This window comes from Homarus americanus, unplaced genomic scaffold (assembly GCF_018991925.1).
Source record: "Homarus americanus isolate GMGI-L3 unplaced genomic scaffold, GMGI_Hamer_2.0 scaffold57965, whole genome shotgun sequence".
NCBI classification, from domain to species: domain Eukaryota; kingdom Metazoa; phylum Arthropoda; class Malacostraca; order Decapoda; family Nephropidae; genus Homarus; species Homarus americanus.
Window position 1 is genome coordinate 4020459 of NW_024725031.1, and position 20059 is coordinate 4040517.

At 40.1% G+C, this 20059-nt stretch overlaps 1 protein-coding gene across 8 annotated transcripts in view; it reads left to right on the forward strand.

Moving 5' to 3' along the window:
• Positions 1-1657: 1657 nt before the first annotated feature.
• Positions 1658-20059, forward strand: part of LOC121864659 (fibrous sheath CABYR-binding protein-like) — a 60093-nt gene continuing 41691 nt past the window's right edge. For 7 of the 8 annotated variants that reach the window (XM_042363793.1, XM_042363800.1, XM_042363795.1 and 4 more), the window contains exons 1-2: positions 1658-1782; positions 5246-5311. In XM_042363793.1, coding sequence (XP_042219727.1) covers positions 1731-1782; positions 5246-5311 — 118 coding nt within the window. In that variant the 5' untranslated portion in view covers positions 1658-1730. The remainder of the gene's footprint in view (positions 1783-5245; positions 5312-20059) is intronic. The other variant, XM_042363796.1, reaches the window with a different exon arrangement.

Sequence of the window (20059 nt, forward strand, 5' to 3'; positions counted from 1 at the left end):
AAAAAATTATATAGTGAATAAAACAATTTCTATATTATAAATGTTTTAACTAAAGCGGCGAATAATGTACGATACTGCACTGGCTATAGAATGACAAATTATTTTACTATATACTCTATGTGTATCCTGGCCTGTATTTTTAACTGTATAAAAATCTTTGTTTGTTTGGGGAGAGTATAGTTCCACACTGGATTTTTTTTTGTTTACCTCAATAAGCGGAAATTATAACCTTGGATCCATCCAGTGTGTGATGCAAATTTATCCTTTTTCTATCATTCCAAACAAAACATCATTGTTTGACAAGAGCCTACCCAGTGGACCGTGTTAATACTGCAGGGCCTACATTGCCGTGATATCTTTGGAATAATAGAATTATTTTTGTTTGTCTGTTAAGTCCTTCACTATTCACTTGGGGATATTAAATTCAGCCTTTCCCGTCTTGATAATTTAAGACTGAAATACTTTATTAAAGATCCATATGATGTAGTAAACCCAAGTATTAGAGTAGTATAGCAGTACTACACTACTCTAATTTATTATAAATTCGACAATTTCAATCATAGCTTCTCTCAAAGGCTTCTTCGACTCCTAATAAATCCAGGAAATAAACTAGTAACTGTTCATATATCATTTGTCAAGAAAGAGAACAACAGCCATATTCAAACGGAGAAAAAATGGATGAAAGTGCCAGGAGCCGGGAAGCAGCCATCCCCCTGGACTCCCCGCCCACCTGGTACGACGTCCTCCGTAAACTTCCTGACCTCTCGTACGTCTACGGGAAAGGGTCTCGGAAAGGGGACGTGATTGCTGCCCGTAACATTATTGGGTATGACTTTGCTTGGGAGATTGGTATCCCCGCATCCCCTGAGCAACGCTCTTGTGCATTATGCAGAAGACCCGACAGCAGCACCCTTATCCACTACCTCCTAAGATGTCCCCACACACAACGCCTGCTGGACCACCACTCCACGACCCCCTGACGGAGACACGATGATCCTCCCCATACTGGCCAGATATTTTGTAAAAAACATTGATTATGTGTTAAAGGAATATCCTTCCTTCCTTAAGCTTTAGTAAGCCCCTTTATAATATTTATACTGTATATACTTGTCACACTTGCCAGATGCTTCTGGTGTCATTGTACAGGGATCCCGCTTCCTCTATCAAGGAATAAACAACTGAAATTGAAAAAATTGAAGTGCCGGGAAAAGATTGGGTTTAAAATTTCCCGGCACCTCTCTTTCAGTATTACAAGAATTACTCAATTACTCATTTTCACATATGCTGCCAAACAATCCACCTGAATATACCTGATATATTTAATGTAAAATTTTATCTTTATTTGTAATACATTAAAGTTCTCCAAGAATGACCACTTGAAAAATTTATGGGCACATACATCACCGGCGGAAGGGAAATGTTTGAGGTGGTAACACTGTGACAGCGTCTGCACACATCATCACCTACAAGGATGCTCAGCTGATATTTCAAAGACAACATTTTAAAAAAAGACACAATTTCATGGTATAATTATCATAATAACATAAATAAACTAATTACATGGCTTGACAATATTTTTCGATTTTTTTAGTGATTCTTTTCAGACAATCTAGGAGCCTCGTATGACAACACATCTTTTTGTTTTGGGACAGTCGACTCTGGCGTGGCGGTGGGGACAGGTGCTGTATATAGGTCCTATCAGTCACCACTGGATTACATACAAACTAAATATGTCAGGCGATATTCAACCCAGAAAGCGCAAGGGGAAGGGGAAGAAGAAAGGTATGTATATGTTATTCTAGCGTTAATAATTTATTCGTTGATGTAATTTATGTAATAAATTTGGAGGTGTTGCAGCGGATCACTCACAATACAGATCACTTAAGAAGTAAACAACCATTAAACGGTTTGTTGTTTTTCTCCACTCACATTAAAATTTCCTTTTGATTTAGTTGATTTTCTACAAAGGAAACGTTTGAATTAAGGTTAACTAATAAATTGAGGGAATTTCTAAATCACCAAGCGAGTCACTGGAGATGCTGTGGTGTGGGCGGTAGTGATAAATTATTATAGTATTGAAAGGATCACTCATGTCATGCTGTAGGGCAGTCAAGACAGCATCCCCAGAGTGCCCCAGCTGTTGTGTTTAAGTGAGACAGTTGAAACATGTTGAAATGTAAAATCAATTGCTTTTCCATCTAGTAATGCAAGAGATGCCGGTACAAATATTACAAACTCCATTGGATAGCACAGTATGCAGGAAAGGCTTTTTGATCTTTATTCATATATAATTTGATGCAGAATTACAAATCTGTTGGAGGAACAAGGAAATAAAATGACTTTGAAAACCACTTAAGAAGCAGACAACATGTACCAAACAATCCTAACCAAGAACTTAGTTTTAAACAGATTTGGTTATATATATATATATCTTCTTGTCCGCTTCATAACTGGTTTTCAGACTTGCTTTTTTCTTGCTCTTATACTGGATATATATAATCTACCGAGCATGTATTGAAACAAATATACTGGTCAAGCAGCCAATATTCCTCAAACACCGGCTTATGAGCCCATAACTAGGACGGTGTTTTTATAGTACAGTTTATCCACATAGACCAGGTTGGGTTTGGTTCTTTAAATTATATGTTTTTAACCCAATATTTTCCCTCTGCTTCGAAGACAACAGGAATGTTAGGACAATTCTAAGAGATTTTTCTTCAACGTTTCCCATGCAAATGACAAATTGTATATACCAGGGGTGTGCCCCCTCTTCCCGTTTAGGTGGTTAGGTTATTTGCGAGGAAAACAAAAGAAAAGTGTCTTTGAAATGTCTAAACTATTGGTTGTAAAGATAAAATTCCTAAAATTTCGGTGATGTCCAAAAGTATCAATTTACTGCTCTGCTCACTGTAGTTGGGGTCAAAATTGACAGGATAGAAAGGCTCATTACTCAGTGATTAAACATTTCTACAACTTTCCATATTACCATTATATGGAATAATTGTATGCCAATGTTTATGGAATAATTAACATATTATACTGGTGAAGGTCTGCCCCTCCACCCCCAAGAGAAAGAGTAGTAAACTCAGGAGCCATTTAAAATATTATATACTCTAAACTTTGTAAAAAAAAGTGTAGAATGGGTTTTACCTTATTGCACTATTTATAAAGTTTTGATGGGAACTCTATAGATTCTGTACTATACTATGGAGTGCAAATCTGTCCTGGCAGGAGGAAAAGCTGCTTGTGAACTTACCAAACTGTAAAGTGTCATTCTTTTTTGTTTTACATTATGGGGTAAATAATTTCTGCCAGGACAAACAAACAGCTGAAAATGATAAAATGATCTTGAAGTGTTCTGACAAGAATGTACAGTTATGATTATATTACATAACATCGTATCTTTATTTCTTTAAATTAACAGTCAAATTTTTTTTCACTTGTACTGAAATTGCTTTCTACATGGACATTAAAAGGAAGGTAAAGATCCAATCTGTTAACAATGAAGTCCATGGGTGAGACTCGTACAGTATTGGTATTGTGTGCCTTTACTCTGACACTATCTACAGTGTACATTATTGTGTTTACTGCATTATAATTTTGGAATGTAAGACTTGTATTAAATATGATGGCTATCGCATTAATTAAAATACGGTACTGTGTGACAGTGAAGGAGATGGTTGTTACTGACAGTACCATTATTAATCCTTATTATTTTTTAAGATCTTTATGTATACCATATTTGTGTTTGTTAAGTGCCTAGCAGGACTCCACATCTTTAATTATGTTTACTGTATCATTGAATTTTTTTCATTAGCTAATACGATCTTTGTAAAGCAGTAGTGTTGTCATTTTGCTGAAATTCTGATGAATTCTGTTTGTGGATATTCACCCATTCTGTAATTAAAGCCACGTTAAAAGCATTAGATTTATTTCTATATACATTAGACCATCAAATATATTTTTCATGGAAAGGATTTTGAAACAGTTACTGTGTATATTGTAGAGTACAGTGCTGTATCGTGCAGTGATTTACAATTACATTTATTTTGACCTCCACTGACCACACTACAATTTGCACTTTTTGTAACTTACTTACAGTATGTGAGGTCATGGTCAAGTAATGGCTATGGCATTTTAGGATTGTGCATCCTGTCAATTTTAGGTTTTACATACTGGTAAGACAATCATTAATAGCCTTGGTCAAGTGCAGTCAGTGACAACCTTCGACAGTGACGTCTTGACAAAAATGGTTTGTTAGGGATGATATTTCACCTCATATGATTTTGGCTGGGTGTATTATTTGCCTCTAATTGGACTTTACCTGTTTATTAATATGACTATAAAAGGGATCCAGTTTGCTTGTTATCCATTCATTTTCAACTGGGTGTGATTTACACCCAGTTGGAGTGCACTGGAAGCAGACAATTGATACACCTGTACTGTATAATTAGTGGAAAGTCAATCCAGAACAGCCATGGGATAGGTGTCGTTTTTATAAACATTTGATATTGGATATCAAAATTTATGATTTAATGTGATTTTAAAATTATTTTGACAATGGAATGAATAAATACACAACTCAAATACAGTACTGTATCCACCCAAAGTTCTGGTAAAATAACCACTTGCTATCAACCATGGATTTGTTGCATGATAGGCATCTCATTATTCAGCTAGAATTACAGTAAAATGTGAATCTGGTAAGGGCAAGTAGGCCACTGGTTTCCTTGTGCTCCAGTGAATGAAATTAAACCAATGTTGTATGAACAACATTATGTCTACTAATAATTTTAGCAAGAATGGACCACAGAGCATTGCCAAACCTTGGTCAGTTCGTGCTGAAATTAGACTTTTAAGTTCAGTGAATGTGTTTATTCACGAGAGGCATGCTGACCACGAGGATTTACATTTTAGGCATTTAATGAAACCTATGTAATGTACTTGTCAAGACTCTGAAAAAATGCTGTAAATTAATTATTTATCAGCACTGGAAATTGTTAACACCATTTTTGAAAATTAAAAAAAAAAAATCCACGTCTCCTACTGGATATACTGAACATTCTTGGCATTAAGATCAATAGATAGGTAAAACTCCCAACAAAAATAGTGGTTGTGGTGTCCCTTTACTTTATGTGGATTATTTTTTTCTAGTACAGTATACTGTACTGTATATAGATACTAAGTTACTGTATAAAGATAAACTGAATCTAAATTAATGTTTTGGTGATTACCTGGTGATCAGCTCACTTGGAGGCGCTGCAGCGGGAAGAATATGAGCAGGAGCGTCTAGCCCTCAAAACCATGGCCTGTAAGCACTCCCACACCAGGTAGATGCACGGCTATTATGCTGAAGACCCTCCCCAATATTCCAGTGTTGTATCTCCAGTTGCTTTCCCTGTTTATTTCTCACAGATTTACCCTTTGGTCTAACTGTCTATATCACTGTCACAGTATCTGCATTAAGCACTATTTTACAGGTGGTTGGAGAAACTAGCAGACCTGCACACCTGTTGACCAGCATCCACTATTAATATATCTTAACAATTTCTTGTTCATCCATTGATAACTTTGTGTGTGTTGCCCTGAAGTATTTTGAACAGTGTGGCATGACTTAATTGATAAAGAGTTTGGTATAATGTATGTGTTGTTTTACAGTATACTTGCCTTTTATTCTTTTATGATCTCATTCATTTTACTTATTATGTATTGATGCAAATTTACATATAATGAGATTGCAAACATTTTACTTGTTGATGGAACATAATTAAACTGCTGAATTAATCTTGTAGATTGAATGTTTGTTGTAGCATAAAACAAGTACAATCCACGTACTGTAGCTTTACTAGAATTACTGTACCCACCAGCGTCAAATTTATAGTACAGTACTGTGGACTGTATCATACTCACTACAGCTAATGGTAACAATATACAGTATATAACTACCAACCTGTATGTAAACTTAAACCCCTCCTTTTGGGTAAACTACAAAGCTGATCAGAAATTAAAGATGTATGGAGGGTTTATGTAGAACTGTTGCTAATTGTGTCCTGTGAATTACCATGACTGTGTATAAAGATGTTGAAGTATACAGTACATAAATGTCAAGTGGTTAATAAACTTTTTTTTTTTAATGGCCTCCAGCCTCCCCCAATAGCCATACCTTCGCTATGCAGGTAAACTTCTCACAGGAGGTGGAGTGGATACAATAGAGGGCTTTGTCTGCACTTGGCACTTCATTGCTTATGTAATAACCTAATAAATGTGATTAGATTGCAACCATATTGGTTTCAAAGCCATATACAGTGACCCTAAAGTTGCAGGTGAAGTCGCACCAGCGAATTTTGATTTAATTTGGGAGAGTTACAATATAGGATTATAGAGGGATCACTTTGTGGCTGTAATGTTTATATGAAGTTAATAACCCCAGCCTTGTAAGTTGACCAAAATGTTGAGCAGAAAATTGTCAATAATGTTCACTGCTCTTTGTTTACAAATCTGTCAGTCATTTGATTGACAATTATTTCCAGTTCCGGAAAAATCAGAGATACAACTTAAGACACCCAGAGCTACTAAGACCACCCCCCATGCGCTCCTCTCAGTCCCAGACCATTATAAAATATGGTGTGAAGTTGTGGAACAACTTACCCCCACACATCCGAGCAAAGACTATGCTCCCTTCCTTTAAATCATCTCTTAAAAAATATCTATTGGTTAAGTATTAATATTTTTGTAATACCCGCTTTATATTCCTACTTTTAATGTACCACCAAAACCATTATATCAGATACTGACAGCTTCTGTCCTCGTTTCACCTTAATACAACCCATTGCTTCCCTCCCAAATTATATTAATGTACATCAACTCCATTGTAAAGTATATTTATGTACATATTATGTAAATGTAAAACAAAATAATAAATAATGAAGTGGTAATCGTGGTAACATTCTGATATGTTCTTACTACCACCATGTTACGTGTACTATTCCAGATGATACTAAGAGTTAATACATTTACTTTCTCAAGATATCAATGGTTGTCTGCTATCATTGTTACGAGTGTGTGCCAAGCCTACTTGAGGACATGAGACGCCACTACACTAACCTCGCGGGATCGCTTAAAAACCTGCCTCACTCTCTGGATTGCCGATATTGTTTCAACTCACGATAGCAAGGTCGTGTGGAAGTGGATGTCCTTGTACATGCGTCTGGCTTTTTTTTAGTGGCATAATTATACACACCTTGTAGTGAAAAGCGTTCTCTCTCTCATATATATTATATAGTTTATCTTTTGGTTTCCCTTGCACGATAATGACGGGTGGATCCAGGAATATCAAAAAAGGGGGGGGGGGGTCCAAGAAGTTGTGGATGGGGGATCATGGCGCGCATCGAGCCCACCCTGCTGGAGGGAAGTACGCCCCCCCTCCACCCTCAGATTTATTTATTTTTAATCTGACCAATATCATGGGCATTTTGAAGCCACGCGAACTTAATTTAAGGAGATATTCTCAAGTCAATAGTAATTACTTTTTACTATACAAAACGCCTGAGTACAATACTGCACTAAAGAAAAAGTACTGGGTCTGCGCTTGGATGATGATTATGCATCCCAGCTTATTTCACCTGATGATTAAACACCCTAATGGAAATCTAACCTAACCCCCGTTTTCCCCCGGTGACGTTGAGGTGTTTATCATCAGGTGTGCAAATAAATGTAAGAATTTGAAATCAAGGGAATTGAATGTTGAATATACTGTAGTTCATGATTTACTATGCGTTACACTTATTGATCAGAACAGCTGTACAAATAGAATATAACTCACGAATTGATCTGTTGAATGGGTATTGTTGGACATATTTTAGTAAGTAAAATATAAGGGAATAGACGGGTATTTGCACAGGTAGTAACTGGCCGCAGGCAAGAATATAAGGGAACCAGCGCCGGGCCAGTTGTTATGTAAGAGGTATAGAGGAGGGGAGAGTCGCCTGCCGCCCGACCTTAGTAACAGCGCTCGTTGCCAAGACTCGCTATTTCGTATGCAACTTATTCCGTTGTTTCGCTTCTCGTTAATCTGATATATAGACCTGTAAAGGTCAGGTGTGTTATGTGATGGTGTAACTTACCGTAGTTTTTCAAATAATTAATGATTTAGGATGAATTTAGAAAGTGCGAGGTGGTATGTTTTAGTTGAGTCGCGCCATCACAGGTCCATAAACTACGGAAGTGAAGACCTTGCTACCAGCGGGCCTGTTCTGGCGTCCTGGGTCTGCGCACCACAGCGCTGGAACACTCAGGTTGGCTTGGCGCACTCTTGTGTTCCCGTGGTGTATAGTGAACCTAGCTTGGCAAGCTAGTCCCACTGTCACTTACAATGAAAGAAATTTATCTCGGCCGAGACAGGGTGATCTGTTGGTTATATAGATCGCCATAAGTTAACAGCGGCTTGTATGACTGGAAGGTGTAGTGCTACGCTCCTTATTGTATGGTTCTATGGGTACGCTCTACTGTGTAAGGTTGTTCATAAATAATAAGATCAGGGGAAAATGAATCTACTGTGTAAGGTCGTTCATAATAAGATCAGGTGAAGATGTATCGTTCATATGAGTTTGAAGCGATTGTTTGCATATATTGCATCGTTAAAGTACATTCATTGTTATAGTAAGAACCATTATAAGACATTTGATATTACTTGGCCGGGTGTTGGCGCGAGGAACATGAGAGCGCACGATATCTCCTTATTCCCCATCGCACCCCCCCCCCCTTCCCTGTTATAAAGGAGGAAGCAGTGAACCGGAAATGCATTACTAACTTTGGCAAGAGGCCGGCACTCCTACTATACTGATTAGTTGAACACTGCCAGGTCGTGACTGTTTTTGTGTTTAGAAAACCGATTATTTTGGCGGTTTCATAAACAAACAAGATGTTTATTAATACAGGAGGGTTTGTGGATATTTGCCGACTCTATAAGGCATACTTTTTATGTGGATGTGTAATAAAAAAGTGTGTTTTGTTTTTAAGTTACAGCTTTATACTGAGCAATATGCTCTGAAGCACACATTGGGTTTATTCAATGTTCTTGGCTACTTTTCGGACCTGAATTTCGTGCCAAAATCGCGGGTTTGGGGGATGAATATTCCCAAGTGTATGTGTCACTATACGATTTTGTTGTTCCCTTCGCTCTCATACGTTGGGTGACTTAAGATAAATAGAAACCCTAAACTGCTGCTAAAGTTGCATTGATATTGATTTGAGAACGGATAATGGTCAGCATTTAACAAGTCTGTAGGCAAAGAAGAATGTTTAAAACTAGTAAATAAATTCCTCCGGAGTGGTAATAATTCAGCAGTCAGGGTGAATATGATTGTGAATAGTAAGACATCTTGCCCTCACCTACTAACCTTTTTACGGAATGCACGTGCGGCCCGGGAGCTGTTAGGGCTTAGCTGCCAGTTTTAGAGTTGTGTATAAATAAACCTTAAACGGGGAGCTGCCTACAGTAGACGATGAAGGGCTCGGACAGTACTTCATGGATGGTATATTTGGCTTTGTAATGTCTAAGGCAGTGGTTCTTAACGGGGGGGGGGGGCAAGCCCTAGGGAAAAAGTAGGAATTTCTCTAATTATAATTTTAGTTTTTATTCTCTTAAGAGCGTGGGCTAATATTGAGAAGTTTATGAAAAAATGCAAAAGTATCGCCTTATAACTTTAGTTTTCTATAGGCTATTTTTTTTTTTTACTTAGGGCTTACCATTTTCTGTACTTATTGACCCCCCTCCCTATCCCTCGAAACCCTATCCTGGACCTGTATACTGCTTGTTGGTGACTGGTGAGCCCCGTTCTCTCCCAGTCTTCTGCACACGTCCGTGGCAATAATTCCTCTTCTCTCACATTTGTTCAGTTAAGGCTGTTGAGGTATGTGTCATGCAACAGTGTAAAAGAGGAAATGCTGTTCTGTCACCCCATGGAAAGTTGTACAACTGCAGCAGCTATTTTTCATGATGTATCAAACTTCTTTCAGGAAAACCAACTTTCGTGGGACTCGCTGGTAGGGGTGTGCACTGATGGAGCTCCAGCCATGCTTGGTCTGCAGTCTGGATTCATTACAATGGTGAAAGAAAAAATCCGTCTGTTGTAGGTACACACAGCATACTTCATCGTGAATCCTTAGTATCCAGAACTTTACCTGCTGAAATGAGGGATGTCCTGAACGTGGCTATCAAGGTAGTCAACTTTATCAAAACTGGAGCCTCAAACAGTAGTCTCTTCAAACTGCTGTGTAAGGATATGGAATCTGCACATGAAACCTTGCTTTTTCACACGAACGGACGATGGCTATCAAAGGGGAACATGCTTGGACGGCTTTAAGAATTACGAGAAGAAGTAGCAATATTACTTGATTCGAAGCAGAAGGCAGATCTCCATGACAAGTTCCAGTCTGAAGGCTTTCAGCTATCTCTAGCTTACCTGGTGGACATCTTCGAAGCGTTGAATGCTCTCAACCTTAAACTACAAGGGAAAAACATCAACATCATCATGCACCACGACACCATTCGAACCTTCATGGCCAAACTCGACCTCTGGAAGTGTCGAATTCACCAGGGAAATACAGCCAGTTTTAGTAACTTGGATTCTGCTCTCATTCACGCTAACCTTGATTCTGAGTTAAAGAAACAAATCATCACTCATCTAACTGACTTGAAAACAGAATTCATCAGATGCTTCCCAGAAATAGATGAGAAGCGTGAAGCCTGGAAATTCATGAGGAACCCATTTCAATGTGAAGTAGCTGATGTTTCGGATGAAGTGCAAGAGGAGTTTCTTGAGTTGAAGTTCAACTCCATAGGTAAGGAAGACTTCAAAGAACTGGATCTTGAGACGTTCTGGGTCAAGTACCTTCCTGTTTACCCTCTGATCTCACATCAGGCTCTTCGGATTCTAACTATGTTCGTATCCACGTATCTTTGTGAAGCTGCATATTCCACGCTCGTTGCTGTCAAGACCAAGTACAGAAACAGGCTGAACGTTGAAGGGGATTTACGTTGTGCTCTCTCTGGCATTCAACCACGCATTCAAGATCTAGTAGCTAAGAAGCAGTGTCAAGTATCTCACTAATTTATACTCAATAAAAAGACTAAAAACACAATATTTTTCATTTTTCTTTAAAATCGGGGAGGGAATTTTATTCTTGGATGCAAGGGGGGCGTGGAGGGAAGGACCAATTCCTAGAGGGGGCGTGGTAGTAAAAAGGTTTAAAGAACCACTGGTCTAAGGGAATATTTAAGGAAAGATATCTTGTCATTAATTTGGGTGTGAAACAATAAAACTATACTTAAGAATACAGGGTTACTGACTTAACATTTCCCCTTGACTATTGGTGGGAAAATGGAACCATCTAAATTAGGGGACACAGATGACAACTCAGAATTGCACTTAGACTGAAGATGTGACTATACAGTACTGTGTATCAGCTGGCTACCGGGATGTGGTAGACAAGGGAATGATGTTTTATAGTCCACAGAAAACATTTGTGGATGCTGTAAGACATTCATTTGGGTGTGGCTGTAATAAGGTAAGAGGTGTCCGTTAGTGAAGGTACTGAGGCAGGTGTAGTGTGGGGGTGTTAATGGTCGTGGTGTAGTGGAAAATTATGGTGCGGGTATTATGTAATGCTGATGGTTTAACAGTCCCCTGGAGAGTGGCTGGGCTGCCCAAGGTCACACAAGCACAAGGTCACAACTGCTCGCCCACCGCCGGCCGCACTTGCTAACCGACGCACAATTTTTTTTTTTGTAATTTCAAGTGTTTTGTTAAATCCAAAGTGACTAGTACATGGTAGCTCCGCACAAAGAGTAAAGCCAGAAACACCTAAGTGGTTAAACTACCGTATCTAACATTTTATAGGAGCACGTCTATAATGCTGTTTTACGACCCAACGATTTCAGCTGTAGCGGTCGAGATTAGGCCTACACACTGTTCAGTCAGGGATCGGAATGTTGAGTTAGGTGGGGAGGAACTTAAACAGTATTCTGGCTAAAACAGTAACCTGTTCTCTTTTGTGATTGATCAAATGGACCCCAAGCTGACCAACGATTAAAAATGAGGTGCTGCTAATCTTGATCCCCTCGTACTGGCTAAATTAGGTTGGGTCACCATTGACCAGCAACATTTCTTCATATGATGAATTTGACACACGTTACCTGTTAGGTGAATCGCTCACTCTTTCTCATTGTTGGGAGCGTGGTGTGGTGTCATGTGAGCGACTGGCATAAGGCCACCGTGTGGGGCGTGAAAGCTTTAAAGATGATCGAGGCAGCTGGCAGTTCCAGAATTTTGGCGGTTTCCTCTCTACCAATATCACATCCAACCTTTGCCTCACCCAGAGTTTGGTGACGTTCACGTTCTCAGTGCATTATGAATTTGGATAAAATTTCATTAGAAACTGTATACTGAAATACTGTACAGTGTATATATTGATTGTAATTATAAACGCTGTATTTTTTTTCTTTGTATTCACTATACATAAATCGTATATTTTTATGGCGCTTGTGTAATATTAATGTGTATAGATATCGCAAGTTGGGGGTAACGTGTTTGTAACTTTTAAGAGTAAGTTGTGTGAACTTTAATATGATAAGTTTATTAAAAAAATAATCAAACACTTGTATTAGGCAGCGATTGTCACTTTAAAAAACAGAACTACACTGCAATATCTGTTCATCCATTGCAATTTGACCTTCCCGATTAAAAAAAAAGTCACCTATTTTCCCCCTTAGCCATTTAGAAATATATTTAATCAGTACCAAAGTTAATCTATTTATTTATTCATAAGCCTCAAATTCCACCCTACTCATTACTACAAAGGTGTGTTTACTAGCCCTAGAGTTTTTGCCGTTAATTCTTTTACGTAAGGTGTGATGTTCTTTGTATGTACAGTCAAAGACAAAAGTCGTGTGAAATTTGGTGAAAACACTTGCCGAAGGGCTGAAACTTTTGGTGCGCTCTGCCTTGTGGTAGGGCTCTCATAATGTTTCACGAGTTATATCTAATCTTCATTCAAAACCGCGACACGACTTTTGTCTTTGTACACTTGAGGCAAGGTTTTTATTTTTTTTTTATAGTTCTTTGGGTTTGTAAGTAAGGGAGATATCATATTACTGGTTTGCAACTCAGGGATTGTTGAAGTTTAAACTAAGATATTCGAGGTTAAAACTTCCCACTTGTTACGTTTGACTTCTTGAGTATCGAATCGGCGTCTGGTCTAATGGGCTCCAACTTAATCAACCTCTGCAGGATTGGAGCCCATTTTGAATCTAGACGCCCTCATTCAGCCAATAGGTTGAAACCAAATAATTCCGGAAGTAACCGGTAGGACCAGATTCCTGTTTGCGTGACGGCAGGGGAAGGGGCGGGTGACCTTGGTGGTGAGGGTGGCAACACGAACACTTGTTACGTGAGGAAGGAGGTGGGAATGGCAGGGAGGAGGATAGATGAGGGAGGCAGAGAAACAGGTAACGAGGCTTCAGCTGCGAGGTTACCTGGCAATAAGCCTATTATATACTTAGTCGCTCTTATCTGTGAGAATGGAAAAACCAAGTCAATTAAGTTTCTTGTGAGGGACATAGTTCTCGTTGTGTTAGATACTCGGTGCACGGTATTCAATATTTGCCATGACGGTGCACGGTATTCAATATTTGCCATGACTCGGTGCACGGTATTTAATATTTGCCAGGACTCGGTGCACGGTATTCGATATTTGCCAGGACTCGGTGCACGGTATTCGATATTTGCCAGGACTCGGTGCACGGTGCCAGGACTCGGTGCACGGATATTTGCCAGGACTCGGTGCACGGGATATTTTCGACTTGCTCGGTGCACGGTATTCGATATTTGCCAGGACTCGGTGCACGGTGCACGGTATTCTACTTTGCACCGATAGGACTCGGTGCACGGTATTCGATATTTGCCAGGACTCGGTGCACGGTATTCAATATTTGCCAGGACTCGGTGCACGGTATTCAATATTTGCCAGGACTCGGTGCACGGTATTCGATATTTGCCAGGACTCGGTGCACGGTATTCGATATTTGCCAGGACTCGGTGCACGGTATTCGATATTTGCCAGGACTCGGTGCACGGTATTCGATATTTGCCATGACTCGGTGAGGACTCGGTGCACGGTATTCAATATTTGCCAGGACTCGGTGCACGGTATTCAATATTTGCCAGGACTCGGTGCACGGTATTCAATATTTGCCAGGACTCGGTGCACGGTATTCAATATTTGCCAGGACTCGGTGCACGGTATTCGATATTTGCCAGGACTCGGTGCACGGTATTCGATATTTGCCATGACTCGGTGCACGGTATTCGATATTTGCCAGGACTCGGTGCACGGTATTCGATATTTGCAATGACTCGGTGTGTACGGTACTCAATGTGTGTGTGTGTGTGTGTGTGTGTGTGTGTTTGGTCAATGTAGCCACCAACCACAGGACCGGACCGCATCATATCTTCTTACGTTTATAATCAAGTGCCAACCTGATACTTCTCCAGCGGCCTTTACACACTCGCCCACACACAGAAACCTCTTTTGAGCATGTAACTGACTCACGCCTGCGAGAGTGCATCCTCGTTTTATTATACCCTGAGGCTGTTTCCTCCTCTTGCACCATCCTCCTTCAGATTTGTCTTACTCCGTCCAGAAGCAATTTATGAATCAGTCCCCGCGGAGCTCTAGAAGCGTGTGTGGTTACTCGGTGTGCAATGGGATAAGTGTAACTTTTCTAATTTACGTTTGTTTAAGTTTTTTATTTTGTTGGGTGTTAACAAGCTCATGGGTTACTTGTGTGAGAGAAATATTGCCATCCGAGTGTGCAGGAGAACGTGCGGTTGGACCATTACGTAACATGGGGAGTAAGACCATCGAGGTTTTCAAGCGACGCAAACCTTTTATTCTCCCCTCCCCAAGGCTATAGCTGCTGCCATTTAACACCGCAGCACACATAGGGAGGAAGGGGGGGGGGGGCTTGACTCCTATTCCCGGCACACACCCTAACCATAGTTAGATTTAGGCGGTTGTGACTTATGTTAGGTAACGACAGGTTAGGTTAGGTTATATTTGGCGAGGTGTTAAATTTGGTTACGTTTGGTTAAATTGTTAGGTTAGGGGGCGGGGTTAAGAAAGTTTTGTTGGATTAGGGTAGATAAAAATAAAGGTAGGTTAGGTTAGAGTACAGTAAAATAGGCATTAGTTTAGGTTAAGGTAGAGGAGGATAAGGCGAGATGAAGATGGGAGTTGGTGTGTACTGTAATAAGGCAGGCGGACAGGTTGTTGAGGTATGTCGTCCTGCATTTCACCAGTCCTGCCTTCACTCCGTCTCTTATATCCCACCTATTATTTTGTCCTCATCATCGGCCTTATACTCCTCCCAACACCTTTTCAGGGTCACCAACAGACCCTCGATATAATAATTAATCCGAATTTCTTCATTTTTATGGAACTTGGACTCGTTCCTGTCTTACGGCTTCTGTTACTCTGGGAACCTCGCTAATCCTCTTGTAATCCGTAATAATCGCTAGCTCGTAATCCTCCCGCTACTCGTAATCCTCCCGCTACTCGTAATTCTCCCGCTACTCGTAATCCTCCCGCTACTCGTGATAATAGAATAACAAACAATCACGTGTCTTGATTTTTTGTTTGCATCATTAGGTTAAACAGTATTTTATGAACGGGAAAATATTTGGCACAGTCGCGTGAGAGGGGTGTGTTGTCTCCCCACCCCATGAGAATCACTGAAGGAGTCTGAGGAATGAACCAGCGTAAATGTGCTGGGAGGGTCATGTGTCAGCAGTACCATTACGTAGGGAGAGCGTGTGTCAGCAGTATCATACGTAGGGAGAGCGAGTGTCAACAGTACCATAAGTAGGGGGCGAGGTAGTGGGGTGATGACAGTTTTGACAAAGGATTGAAATATCTACCACTTAAGATCATCTACCTGACACACCTCTGCTTATTTCACTTTATTAAATACCTTTACTCTAACTAAATCCTCCCAGGTAGCGTTAGTGTGTTTAAATCTCAGTGGAAAATAAAACTGGGATGTCAAATCTTTGGGTGATCCGTAATTTCGAATATTTTAAGTGTCCATAAAAAATATTATGAAACGTTTCCCGAGGTTGTGGAACAGTGCTTCAAATCTGTCTCCCCCCCCCCCCCCAAAAAAAAAAATAAATAAATAAATACAAAAATGGGAAGTCTGAAATTTGATGGTAATTAGGATTCAGATAACACCTAAGTGGATGTAAATTCAGTAACGCTCACCCGCGCATGTGTTAGTAATCAGCGGTTTCATTGGCAAAACTATGATTACACGTCCCGCGTTAAAACACGATCTGGTAACTCCTGCGCATGTGTACAGTACAGCACGTTAAGGGGGTGTTATGAAGAGTTCGGATGATAATTGCTGCTGTCAAACTAACCCCTCCCCCCCCGCGCACACACGCGCGCACCAGGAAACAGATAAGATAATGAAGATAAGAAAATAAATCACATGTAGATAGCCCCCCCCCCTCCCATAAAATTTAATATCCTGTTTTGAGACATATTGAGTCTCACGGAGTACAACTGTCGATGAAATTGTGGACACAGAGATGGTTTACTTTATACTGTATATTTCTTGACCATGAGTAATGCTGGGAAAGGGTGTGTGGGGGTTAACTGAAGCAAGGTGGGAAATTATGTTACGTAGTGGAATACTAAATGGGGGAACATCCTCAATTTTTTTTAAGGTAACTTCACTAACAGAAGCGGCACAGTGATAATTAGGTTAGGTTAACTTAGGTTGGACCATTAGGACTGGAAACCCATTAGTACTTAGCCTTTTTTTCTAATAGTTATGTTAGCTTGGGGCGCAGTGAACGAGTCAGCTGGGAAACACACACACGCGTCTCCCAGCAGGGTAAATGTCGCCAGCCTGCTGCAGGAGTCTTGACACCACCTGACACCTGCCTCCTCGTCACCAGACCAGTATGGCAAATGATGGTGGGCTCACTCGCTCACTCTTCCCATGGATTCTGACCTGAATTGGTTGATATAGGGACAAGAAATATTTACATTACGTTATATGAATTAAATACACACTCGTATTGGGTGATTACCTTAAGTGGCAAAGTCGGGGGTCAGAGTACATCAAACTACGTACAAAGTATAAAGTTAAGATACCCTACATTATAAGTTGATACTCCAGGTTTGATGATGTGGATGGAGGTCAGGAATTAATGGTGGAGCTTAGTTGGTGAGCCACTCCATGATCGACGGTTTTCACTGAAGGTGTTGAGTGTTGTGTTTCTCTGGTCACGATCGTTAAGGAACTGACGATGGCCGGTAATTTGACAGTCAGCAATAGCTGGTAGGATGCGTGCACTGACAATGGAATGTAGACTTGCGCAAGACTTATTTAAATCAGGAGTAACTATTAATAATTCAGGTAACTATTATTATTTCAACTAGATATAACTTAAGTTAAATGCAACATATACAGTATATACAATACAATTCCCTAACAATTTCTTTAGATTATTTGTGGTTCTGCTATTCAACATAGTAGATTAGCAATTACGATATATTCCCGCCACCAAATTAATGTTACATTATAATTAACCTTCCCCAATCATGGAATGCCATAATTAGGTTGGCCCTAAAGCAGCCCGTCTTTTTGGACGTGAATTTGTGTTCCTGTCAGACTGAGTAATATCCGTCGGCATAGGAATTGGTTCGCTGTCAAAGTCGCTTTCTACTGGGTACAATTTTACAAGTGGACGAGTCGGAAGACCAATTCCAGTTTTCAACTGAATCACTCGACATGCCCCGTCCAGACCCTGGAATAACCTTATGATCCGGCCAAGTCGCCACATTAGACGAGGTCCACGTCGCCGACCTTTGGCAGAGAAGGGCCTCTATTGGCTTGTTAAACCCATGTGTTTCTCTAAGAGAAGTAATCATTGGATCATCGTTTCCACAAATAATTTGAAAGATTACAAACAAATTCATACCGATGTGGGATTATTTCCTTGTCATGCCAGATGTTATCCAACAGATCCCTTTGTTATTTCTGATCGGGTAAATGACCTCACACGTCTTCCACTAACGAGCTGTGGGTCCTCGAGATAACTAGACATAACTCGAGGGTCAGTCATTTATTGCAGCTTCTAGTTCCAGTAAAACGGTATTTAATTCATCTACTGTAACCATGGCTCGTCCCAACACCTTTTTAAGCCCTGATTTCACGGTACATTTGGATCCACTCCTGACTTCACCACAGGAAGTGGGCACCACATTTATTTTAATACAAACGATGTGAACAAAAGTAGTTCAGTTGGCAGGTGTCCGGTATAGAATCGGTAAACCACAGTAGTTGTGCTAAACATATTAAATGGGTAACAATGATCGTATAATAATTTTTAACAAATGAACAATATGATGCAAAGCGATATAGCCGTTGCTAATGGTCTTAAAGTGATAAAGTTTCTATGTTGTGCACGAGACGGAACCCTCGACTCCACCTCTCGCTCTGGGTTCCTGGTAGTGGAATCACTGCAGACAATTTACAGGGTAGAATAAGGAATCCTCTCATTTCCATAAGGCAGTTATAATAAGAACACAAATACAAGCTTAGTGATGCCCAGTATTTCGAGCAGCGGTCACGATCTTAATGAAGTAAAATCACTTTGGTTTGATAATGATCCATTATTTTAAACTATCACAAAGGCTAACTCACGTAAGGGTGAGCAGAGCACAATATATAGATAGAAGACTAGTATAAGGTGCAATTAAAATACTCAATGTATGGAAAAGGATATTTATTTTAAATAATAATGTGAACAAGTAGCTGAAACGAACAACTCCCATAGTCTGGTCACCGGCAATTCGGTCAAAGGGTGCCGTCACGTCACTGTAAAGAAATAACGAATTAATTTTTCTCCTTATTTGGGTATGTAATTTTGATTAACTCACACACGAAGGGGCTCCTCTCAGCTGAGTGAAATAGTCAGACGTTGTGATAATGGGTTAAAATCAGTTCTATCTCACACCGCATTCCACCTTATTCAACAATCTTCAACTTAACGAATAAAATTTTATTACAGACCTTAAACTTTAGTTATAAATCATCAGAAAGTTTTAACAAACCAAAGTTGTACTGGATATTTTTTGTTTCACATATCCATAGTTCAGTAACTCAATTTTAAATCATTTTAATTCATTACTGAGAGCAGTAGTTTCAGAACCACGTCCAGCCACCCTTCTCGATGACCGCCTGGAGCCGGTCTGGTGTTGTCCATTAATGCGGCTGGAGTCCTTCCCCTCCCTCTCTGGCTCCCAGGTGTTTACCATTGTATTCCATGGATTTACTATGGGGTTCATATCACAGCCCCTGCTCGGCTAGTCTAGCACCTAGCCATTTGGACTGGGCAACGATCTTTAACAAAAATTATGGGGATGGGACAGTGTCTCTAAAGGATGGGGCAGAAAAATCTAATATATTGACATTTCTGTGCAGTGAAGCGGCCATCGATCTGCCTCAAGTCACCTACTCCATGCAGTCATGTATTGTAGTCCCAAATATTTAGTGACCGCCACTCCGCGCCTCAAATATTGCGGCGATCATATCTGAATAGTATTAAGTCTTGTTATTAGACTAGTAGACATGGATAACATTGATAGTTCTTGCAAATATTGAAAGCTGTATTAAATTTGGATTTTGGATGCTAATACAGGATAAGGGACTAAATGTGTGAAGAGGGCTCACAAGTCGGAGGTAAGGGAGAAGTAGTCTGAGGAAGAGATGGAATGAAGCGCTTTCACCGGCTTTGGTGTGCAGGGGGATGGGAGGCGAACAAGAGTGTGAAGCGGCTGGAAAAGAGGCCTGGCTGTGGTAGTTTTGATCTTGTTTATTTCACTTTCTCCCACAAGGAGCAGGGATGATTGAGGTAGTGAGGATGAATTTGTATTGGTTATGCACTTTCTCAGGTGGCCTGAGTTGCCCCTACCCCACAGCAGATCA